The sequence below is a fragment of the Populus alba genome, chromosome 19 (genome assembly GCF_005239225.2).
Source record: "Populus alba chromosome 19, ASM523922v2, whole genome shotgun sequence".
NCBI lineage: Eukaryota > Viridiplantae > Streptophyta > Magnoliopsida > Malpighiales > Salicaceae > Populus > Populus alba.
Window position 1 is genome coordinate 12,660,222 of NC_133302.1, and position 9,905 is coordinate 12,670,126.

The following is a 9,905-nucleotide window of genomic DNA, read 5'->3' on the forward strand; positions in this document are numbered from 1 at the left end:
ACACCTTGACAGTTCATCTTTAACTGTCCCAGATACACCACAAAAAGGGTTTTAGTTTTATTTAAATTAATTAGGCTATAGTTTTATTTATCTTTTAGTTGTTATTAGGCCTTTAGAGATATTAGAGCCTTTATTTAAATTTATGTTCATTGAATTATTATTATTTATTAGGTTTATCCATATTTATTAGGGATATCCTATTAGACTTAGAGTTTTTTTTAGTATAAATACTCTTTTGTAGAGACTTGTTTTTTTTAAAAAAAAAATTATTTTTAAGAAAAAAAAAATCAGCATTCTTATTATTTTATATGTTTGAGTGATTCTCGTACTAAATTTTTTATTGAACTTGAATTCTTCAAATATCTAATCAACTTTGTTGTAATTTAATACTACTTTTTTGCATTTTTTATAAACATAAAGTGATGATGATTATTATGTATAACTCTGATTTTTCAAGAGAGATTTTTGCTGGGTTAACGTTTAAAATCCATTTAAATCAAATTCTAGAAGGTGTCTGCATCAACAACCAAAAATGTATAATTTTGATTCTTTAAGATAGGTTCTTAAGTTACTATCCATTTATCAAATTCTAGAAGGTGTCTGCGTCAATTTAAGTTACAAACGTATTCTAAAAGGTGTACCAAACAGTAATATTTGTAACCGAGAAGAAAAACAACAATTGACATGCTTTCAAGCAATCACTCAATAGATATAAGTTAACGCAAATTTAGCTGGATAAAGTATAAAACAATTGAAATAAGAGGGGTAGTTACTGTACGCCATGTGCTTGTGGTAAAAATTAATTGCAAACAAATACACGAACTTGATTGCAAAAAGGTAAGGAAAAACACACACATGAGGATTCAATTGCATATCTTACAATAATCTGAGTACCAAATTGACGCAATACTCTTTTTTTTTTTCCTTTTCCTCCTAAAAAGTTCATATCAGAAGGAAGTCACGAGTGGCTTAAGTTGATAGTAGCAAATCTAACGCCCACGAATTCCTATTCGGAGAAACATCAGGAGAGAAAATATGGTTGGTATTAGCAGCAACATTTCCCTCTCTACAGTTTCGACATACCCACTTGAAAATGGAATTTTGTTGGTGATGAGAAAGAAACCCACTTGCAATTTTATGGTCTTTAAGAGTTGCTTTAAAATGGGGAGAACTGGAATCCATTGTAAGTTACCAGCTCATAGTCATGGGAGTGGAGTTGAGGACAACCCCACAGGAACAAACTTATCATTGAGCTCAACAAACAGGATGGAAGAGTATAATATTGCCATGAAAAGGATGATGAGGAACCCATACGAGTATCATCATGATCTTGGTTAGTTAGTTTCCCTTTTACCTTCATTTTCCTAATTATTTCTTGCTCTTGATCTTCATCTTTCATTTCCATCTAAGATTTTGGTACTGTGTTTGTTCATCCGTTTCTGTGTGTCAGTGTTTTGTGTTCCTTTCATACTTTCAGTTTGTTTTTCTCTGATGGATTGCAAGTAAGGAGAATGTGCACGTTGGCGGATATGTTTTTCTGGGTTCTTCATGCTTTTGCCATACAATGAAATTTCCGTAATACTAAATACTTTAAGTTGTGTTGTTGAATTCAATTCTGAAGTAATCCAATAACAACCCATTCTGTGGTTTTTAATTTTTTGAAATGGTCAATGACTATATAATTTAGGCAGCATCTGAATCTGGATGGCATCCCTTTATCCTCAATTTATTTAATTTTATGTTGTCTGTTCATCGTAAGTATGAAGCTTAGTACAGAAAAGGTTGTTACTTTTTCCATGAATTCTTACTCTCTATCTTTTAATGGAGTTGACCATGTTCCCGGCAATGCTTCCGCTGTCACCCTCTAATTTCGGATACAGGTATTGAGAATTACAAATCAATAGTTGTATAGACACACTTTAGGGAAAAGCTTTCAAATTTCCAATAGAAAAAATAATCCTGATCTGTTTCACTTTTGAGAAAGATGACTTATCATTGCGCTATTATATTAGCTTTCAGCTGAATGAAAGCATTTTATACATGTCTAGATCTTATGGAAAAGGGCTGGGATCGACCCAGCCATTTTTTTAAAAGAAAGACTTTTGATCCAAAAATTGTATCAGTTTTATTTATTACAGCCCGACATACATGGGTCTAAAGGTACAAGGATTAAAATAAAAGGGTTCAAGTTTTGAAATTGCATTAACCCTTTGACTAACTTGGAAATAGAAAAGTCTGAAGCCACACTGTACAAGTATTCTTTTGAATGGCTACAGAAATCATTGATAAAGATGTGTGTGAGTGTGAACTGTAGACACCCATATCAACTAGTTTGTAAATGAGGTTTGGTTTTGTTGATAGAGCTACTACCATCACCAACGCAAATCTAAAATCTAAACGATTGCAAAGAAGTTATGTATCTTGCAGTATAGGTTCCACCATTAGTACTCCAACTATTTATGCTAAATGCATTCCAGTTTTCTTACCATGTGTGTTGTGTTCCTTAATTCAGTCGATAACTGACATGCTATATTCAGGTATGAACTACACATTGATAACTGATAATGTGATTGTGGGATCCCAACCTCAGAAACCTGAAGATATAGAACATCTAAGACATGAGGAGAATGTGGCCTACATTCTAAACTTGCAGCAGGACAAGGACATTGAGTATTGGGGTATTGACTTGCAGTCTATTATACAGAGATGTCAACAACTTGGCATCCGTCATATGAGAAGGCCTGTAAGAAAGTGCTACTCATTGTAAATTGAAACATGTAGAAGACTCCAATTTCCAAAATGAGTTATTATATGTTTCAACCATTTTTCATGTGTTCATGCCCGCGTTTTATTTTTTTACCAGTGTTTTCTTGGTGCTAACTGGATGAATTTGCAAATATAATTCTTTCTTCAGGCTACAGATTTCGATCCAGATTCCTTGAGAAGTGCATTACCCAAAGCTGTTTCATCGTTGGAATGGGCTACTTCTGAGGGAAAAGGCAGAGTGTACCTACATTGCACAGCTGGACTGGGAAGAGCCCCTGCTGTCGCTATAGCTTACATGTTCTGGTTTTGTTGCATGAATGTTAGTTCTCAACTCTTCTACTATTTATTTTTGTCAAAAATTATTATTTTAAATTTCGGACTTATATTGATATGATTTCTTACAAAACTGTGGGCTATATTTGGTATGGATATTGTGATATTATCGGACTTCTAGAGTGACTGTTTTGATACAATTTCTTGATTGATTGTTTCGCAAACTGGAGCATATTTTTCTGATTGTCATTTTTGCTACTGGTATGGGACAGCTTAATACAGCTTATGATACACTAACTTCGAAGAGACCTTGTGGACCCAGTAAGAGATCAATACGAGCAGCTACTTATGATCTAGCGAAGAATGATCCATGGAAGGAGCCCTTTGAGAGTCTACCAGAATATGCTTTTGAAGATATAGCAGATTGGGAGAGGCACTTGATTCAAGATCGCGTCCGTTCCCTCCGTGGAACATAAGCATTTAAGGTAAACATTTTGTTGTCTTGCAAAGCATTCTAGTTCAAGATTCTGAGGCTGTGATATGAGAAAGTAAGGGATCTCTCCTGGAGGTTATTTTGTCTGATCATTACTAGATGGATTAGCAGCGCATCTCGCTACTCAGCATAACCATAAAAATGTGATAACAAAATAATTATATTTTAATCTGGTGAAATTACTTATACCTGCCTTGACCACGTGTGAAACGCAAGCAAACCTGATGAAATAAATAGGAGACACAGATTCATCTAGCCCTGACACCCTCTAGTGCCCTCAAAGTCTGAAGGGCAAACTATCATCCTGCACAAAAGTCAGTTATTTGCATGCATGGTAGGACTAATTTCAGTTATCCTTCTAGCCATTGCCAAAACAAAGCATGCATAATTTATATAATTATACTACCCCTTAGTTTATCATATGAAAGTGGAACCTTGCTGATGTACATTCTGACTGTTTGAATCATGTTAACCCAGGATAATTTCATTTGATAAAGCAGCTACGAGGAGAAACTCAAATCAATCAACTGCAAAGGGTTGGTTTCATGGGACGAGGGAACTTGCAGGGGAGGCAAATGGTAGCTCATGGCTAGAGATGAACTTGGAACCTGTGCACTTTGTTAAAATAAATGAAAAAAAGTGAGGCAGAGGAACTCCGATTAGCACAGTTTAAGAGCAGTAATGGAAGCTTTACCTGTATCCAAATGTACAATAATGGTACTTATGTACCTAATATTGGGAAACTCCGTGAATTAGTGCAGGTGTAATAATAATCTTGGAGGATTTATCAAATATCAATCTTCAGAATCCCTCCCCGAAAATGTTACTTCATTGTTAACTGGGGGTAGGGACACACTCTTGTTTAGGTATTGTTCACTGTTCATAAAAAAGAATCGATGTTCGAGCTTTACAGTGAATAGCTATCGAACCAGAAAACCGCCCTGGACAATGTCCACGCTATCTCTGTTTATGGCCTCGGCTCAGGGGTGTTAGGTACAAATCTTATTTTATTTTATTTTTTTGCGCCATGATGACAGATAATGTGGTTCTTGGTCACCCCAATTGGCGCTAGATGGGAGGAAAAGATAACAGGTGAAGTTCACAACAGCTCTTACAAAGATTGAAACCCTATGTCAGAGGTGCGATCGTGTGTCTTGAGCTAAGTTGATAGAATCAAATTTATTCACGACTGTGTAACCACCTCACAGCAGCACTTTTTTCCCACTGATACAATTGCCTGTGATCTGCACAGATCAACCAACTGCAACTCAACTTAGCGTTCAGTAAAATTGCAATGTTTTGCTGGTGAATTGTGTTCTAAAGAAGTCGAGTTACCATGCCTTGAACCGAGTAAAGTTGGAGCAGTGGAGCAGCATTAGCACAAGGAAACATCATCGTACATGCATTTGACATGGTGAGACATGCTCTACCAGCCATTAACTATCAGCATATAAAATTATAACCCCAAAGAGGAAATGATACAAAGGAATTATTTATCTTTGTTTCCTTTGTTCAATAACTGTACATAAAATCATTCTTCAAAAACCTAAAAAAGTTCAGACGGCCTGGAGCTTTGCAAGTTGAGCTTGCCGCTGTCCTAAATGGAATGCTGTAAAAATCCAAAGTAAACAGATCTGCAGCACAAAGACGATTAACAAAACCTTGCATTATTCTTGGTTGAAAACATAATCATAACAAATGAAATGGCATTTTCAGAGCATTACTTGATGTAGTGCAGAACTACGTTAAGGTTCTCAGGAATTAACAAGGTTGGATCAATAACCACCATAATAATTAATCTATAAAATTTGATGGTTATATACGTACAGGCAGAGCATAAAGAGACACAGTTGATGTCCTCCCATGAAGAGTGCTGAATAGTAGTTTGTACATTCCTGCAGCTGTAGCATCTCCAAGCCGTTGGACAATGACATCTATGCAAACCTGTGGTAAGACATAGCGCTGGTTGAAATAATGCAGTAGAAGATATGCAAGTAATTATTAAAAATCTAATGGTAATATCAAACAAGAAATGCGTGAAATCCATGTTATTTGCATCAATTGCAAAGGTAAGTATACTCATGCATGCCTAAAAGAGTCTCAAGGGATTTCATAAAAATGACATTAGACATGAAACAAAATTTCTGCCAAAAGGGGAGAAAAAGATTGGAGATCAATATGTAAGCAGCAACATTACTGCTTGTTAACAAAATCTGGTATTAATAGCCCAATTCAATCAGGGATACATAAAACTTATTAGTGCAGAAACATCTACTAACCTTAGCTTTGTATTTCTCTTCTTGAGTGACCACAGTAAACAGAAGTTCTCTTCCAGGCCTGGTCACTACATAAGTAACCACCTGCAAGTAAGGGTAAAACCAAACCGTGAGGCCTCAAAATGAATGGGACACACTTCCTCAACCATATCAAGTGTTCTCAACAATTTAAGAGGAAAGTGCATTCACCCAAATAATACTCTAGATAATTGGATACATAAGCATTATTATATTCAAATAGAAAAACTGGGAAAGGAAGAAAGAAAGAAATACAACCCACAATGCTGTTTCACTGCAGGCAAGGGATCGATGGTGACAAACCTTCCGTACAGTCTCACAGATGGCAACTGCTACCCAAGTTGGCCAAACAGCAATAGCAACCAAATTTGAGAAGGCAGCAACCGGAGCAGAGCATATTGCTGCAGTAACCCCAGCTAAAGTAAGGATGCGTCCCTGTGTTTGATTTGATAAGCGAAAGCACAACAAATGATAAACAGGAACTCTAATAATGTGAAATGCAATGAACACTGCAGTTTTGTCCCCAGAGATGCACAAACACAGAAAATATTACATGAAGAAATTTATCAAGCAGAATTAAGGAAAGTAATTGTAGATCCCAATGAACAGACAGCAATAACCACCAGAACCTGACATAATGAATTTCTCTGCTACAGATCATGCAATTTGTTAAAGATTCAAGATTGAATTAGTGTAAAAGAATATCATTTCTAAAAACAATTTGGTACCAGAATTCTTCTACAAAAAGTCCTTCTTTACATTTTTTACGTGGACAAATTTCAGATTCAATTGCATAAAAGTACCATGCATATTCTTTATATCCACCACATCCAAACAAACCATGAGATTATTTTATTTTATTTTCAGAAATTACCCTCTCTGAGGCTTGGAAATACAAAGATTAAAATTGCTTCAGGGGAAACTCAGTAACAACTAATCAGAGCAAGACGCCTGTTAAATTTGATCATAATTCTGCAACTGAGTTCCTTAATACTGGAACTCCAGTAAGTATTATCTATTTTCTTGGTTTTACAACTAGTCAGAACATCAAAACATTGAAGAAATATATTTGGTTAATTAGCTTACTGTTAAAGTAAGTTGTCCAGCAAGGATAAAAACAGCAATGAAGCTATTTATCTGGGCAAACAATTTTCTTCTTCCAAGAGAGCTTGAAACAGTCATGGCAATTACTGTTACTTTCTACAAAAGAAAACAAGGATTCATTAGTGAGATAAAATACGCATAATTCATATATAGTTGAGGATAAATCATATCTAGAGCAATGGCAACAAATCAAATCATTTTATATCAATAGTCAAGCCTACACAGTTTAAGCTCCCTAAATTTGAATTTACTTGTAGTGGAATCCCAGCTCCAATAATTACTTATTCTGGTTCATGTTACTTGTACATATTTTTTGCAGGTATATAAATGTTTAAAAAATAAGTTTCAGATATCAAAAAATCAAATTAGCCAGCAAATGACAGCAAAATTGGCAGATATTCCGGCTATCATAGTGGTAGTCACTTGGCATGAACCGTCGTACAGTAAACCTGAGATTAAAATCCCAGTCATACCCAGGATCGGAAGGGTTAAAGTGGAAGAGAGCAACACTTAGTTATGTTGCTAAGTTTTAAGCCATAAGGATTACAAAATAAATAAATAAATAAATAACCGGAAAAAATTGACGATGTGAGAACCACTGAGTTATACGATAAGGATAAGCATCTTGTTATCTCTGACCAACTGAGAAACAGAGTGCATGTATAAAAAACATGGTCCGGTCTCTTTTTTACTTTCAATCCACTCTTCCTCTTCCCTCTTGCTTTTCTCATGGTTAATAACAACAAAATCAACAAAAAGCAAGATAAATTATAGATAGTTCTCTAAATTAGTTTACTTCCTATTCAGTCAAATCATAAAATCTGTTTGGAAAGGGTGATTTAGAAATTCAGAGTACATGAACAGGAGCAGAGTTCCATTTTACCTGAAAATAGAAGAATGACGAAATAACTGCACTCAGCCACAGGAATAGAGACACATTCAACAAATAAGTTGAAGATAATACAAGCCGAAACCCATCTAAGATGGCCCAAAGCTGAGGCCTCATCCTGGATGAAGGAGACTTTGGAGAAGAGACTTTGAAAGCTGGTGATGATCGTCCATCAGCCTCACTATGCTGATCAGCATCAACTTTCCTAAAAAGCAAAAGCATCCCAATAAGCTACATAAAAAGCACCTGAAAAGCTCTTTCACTCTTCCAGAGATGCAAAATAATATGACCAACTTGAATACATTTTTTTTTCTTGACAGGTGAGTAGTATGTAGTCTAAGAAGCTAAAAAAGTACTATTGGATCATCCAGATTGTTCAAATGTTTTGACTAGAAGTGAAAGCTCCATAGAGAAAAGAAAAGGGTAAAAGAAATGTATCAGATACAAACAACAAGAATTTGCATTCACTCTGAAAGAACAGTTTGTACAAAACTAGAACATTGATTATCCATGAACTAAGAGACAGTAATCAGTCATCACTACTAACAGGCAGTAACAAGTCATCACTACTAATGGCTGACCTTATGGGAGATAATTCATGAGGAAGATGGGATACATCCTTGTTGATCCCTTTTGATGACTGTGCAGCTAGTTCCATCAACAAAGCAGCAAATAGAAGTAAAACTGCAATTGCATTGAACCAACCAATCATTTAAAACCAAATTCAAACAAACAGAAACTCAGACAAACAATATCATTTTCCGAAGCATACATACAAGGACCCAACCAAGCCATTGATGTAGCAAACAACGATCCAAATAGCTGACCAAGTGTAGCACCAGCACCAATGAACCCAAACAATCTTGAACCTGACTGAATACAACCGAAATGTCAAATGCAGAATATAAAACCATGATGATTTTAAGGTCTCGATGTTGCAGCATGCTAACCTCACTATCCATCACATCAATAACCCTAGCCCAAGTCGACGATATGGTAATAAGATTAAGCAGCGCAACCTTCAAAAAAAAGAAAAAATTCCAACCATAGAAGAAACTCAAAAAGTCAAATCACAAGGCAATCAGTCAACATTTAATTTAAGAAATAACTAAAACCAATAGAAGCTTTCAAACTCATCATACCCAGAGAAACAATCCAATTCTGACAGAAATATAAAACCATCCATGATCATCCCAACTTCCAGAATATGTACTACTGTTTCTGTCAACATCAACCTTCAAACCCTCTTTCAATTCAGTTGATATAGCAACAGTACCCTAATCATTAAAAAAAAGAGACAATTTACTCAGAAATTAAGACAAAAAAACTGTTGGTAATTAAAAATAAAAAAAAAAATACCTTTGACTTGAAGAGCGAAAACTCAGCAAAAGCAGAGGAAGAGAAATGCCATAGAAAGAAGAAGAGAACAAGAGAGACACTAAAAAACCTGTGTATCAAAAACAAAGCCTGGTGGTGGTGGTGGGCATGAAATCTCAAGAATTAATGATTGAAAATAAAAACCCATTTCAGTGATTTTATTATTACAATCACAATAATAATGAAAAAAAAAAAAAAAGGGAAATGGTAACCAACCTTGGATTTAGAGAAATTAGGGAAAGAGAAAAGGAGAGTTGATAAAGGAGCAGCAATCAAGGTGAGGAATAAGGATCCGATAAAGAGAGCTGGAAGCTTCGATAAACCTAGAGAGATTGCACCTTCATCCCGCAATGGTAACACTACAAAATATGCACTCAAAATCTGCAACAAGAAACACTAAAGTTAATTTATGAATTCTTGATATTAATTTAAAGAACAAAACAAAAGAAGAACAAGATTTAATTATTATCATTACGAAGAAAAAGCAGGAAGAGGAGTGAAGGAGAGGTGAGGTTTCGTGAGGGTAGATGGACACGAAGGTGGAGAGGATCGCATCTAATTGAGGCCTCCACCTATCCATTACCATGTTCAGTACTGACATTTTCTTCTTCCTTTTCATTCACTTCCAAACCTTCTCTTCTTTTTCTTCTTTTTTCTCCTCTTTCCTACATTTTTCTTTTCCTTTGTTTCCGCAGCATATATTAATTAC

General features: G+C 35.4%; 2 protein-coding genes across 8 annotated transcripts; one reads left to right on the top strand and one right to left on the bottom strand.

The window, feature by feature from the left end:
• The first annotated feature begins 950 nt into the window (after positions 1-950).
• Positions 951-4,324, top strand: LOC118042919 (phosphoglucan phosphatase LSF2, chloroplastic). 2 transcript variants are annotated; one of them, XM_035050681.2, is made up of 5 exons: positions 951-1,333; positions 2,538-2,743; positions 2,915-3,085; positions 3,312-3,524; positions 4,033-4,324. In XM_035050681.2, exons 1-4 carry the CDS (start codon positions 1,036-1,038, stop codon positions 3,513-3,515), a joined length of 879 nt encoding a protein of 292 aa, XP_034906572.1. In that variant the 5' UTR covers positions 951-1,035; the 3' UTR covers positions 3,516-3,524; positions 4,033-4,324. The 2 variants fall into 2 exon arrangements, with proteins under 2 accessions (XP_034906572.1, XP_034906571.1); XM_035050680.2 differs by having other exon boundaries at positions 953-1,333; positions 4,010-4,324.
• A 583-nt stretch (positions 4,325-4,907) lies between these two features.
• On the bottom strand, positions 4,908-9,905 carry LOC118042917 (uncharacterized). Of its 6 annotated transcripts, none has more exons than XM_035050674.2 (13): positions 9,672-9,904; positions 9,413-9,577; positions 9,179-9,286; positions 8,962-9,096; positions 8,770-8,838; positions 8,596-8,692; positions 8,401-8,503; positions 7,814-8,024; positions 6,913-7,026; positions 6,130-6,261; positions 5,812-5,892; positions 5,360-5,476; positions 4,908-5,166 (listed from the first exon to the last, which is right to left on the bottom strand). In XM_035050674.2, the coding sequence occupies exons 1-13, from the start codon at positions 9,813-9,815 to the stop codon at positions 5,089-5,091; spliced, it is 1,554 nt and encodes a 517-aa protein (XP_034906565.1). In that variant the 5' UTR covers positions 9,816-9,904; the 3' UTR covers positions 4,908-5,088. The 6 variants fall into 6 exon arrangements, 4 of the variants coding, with proteins under 4 accessions (XP_034906565.1, XP_034906568.1, XP_034906567.1 ...); XM_035050677.2 differs by having other exon boundaries at positions 9,780-9,894; XM_035050676.2 differs by lacking the exon at positions 9,179-9,286.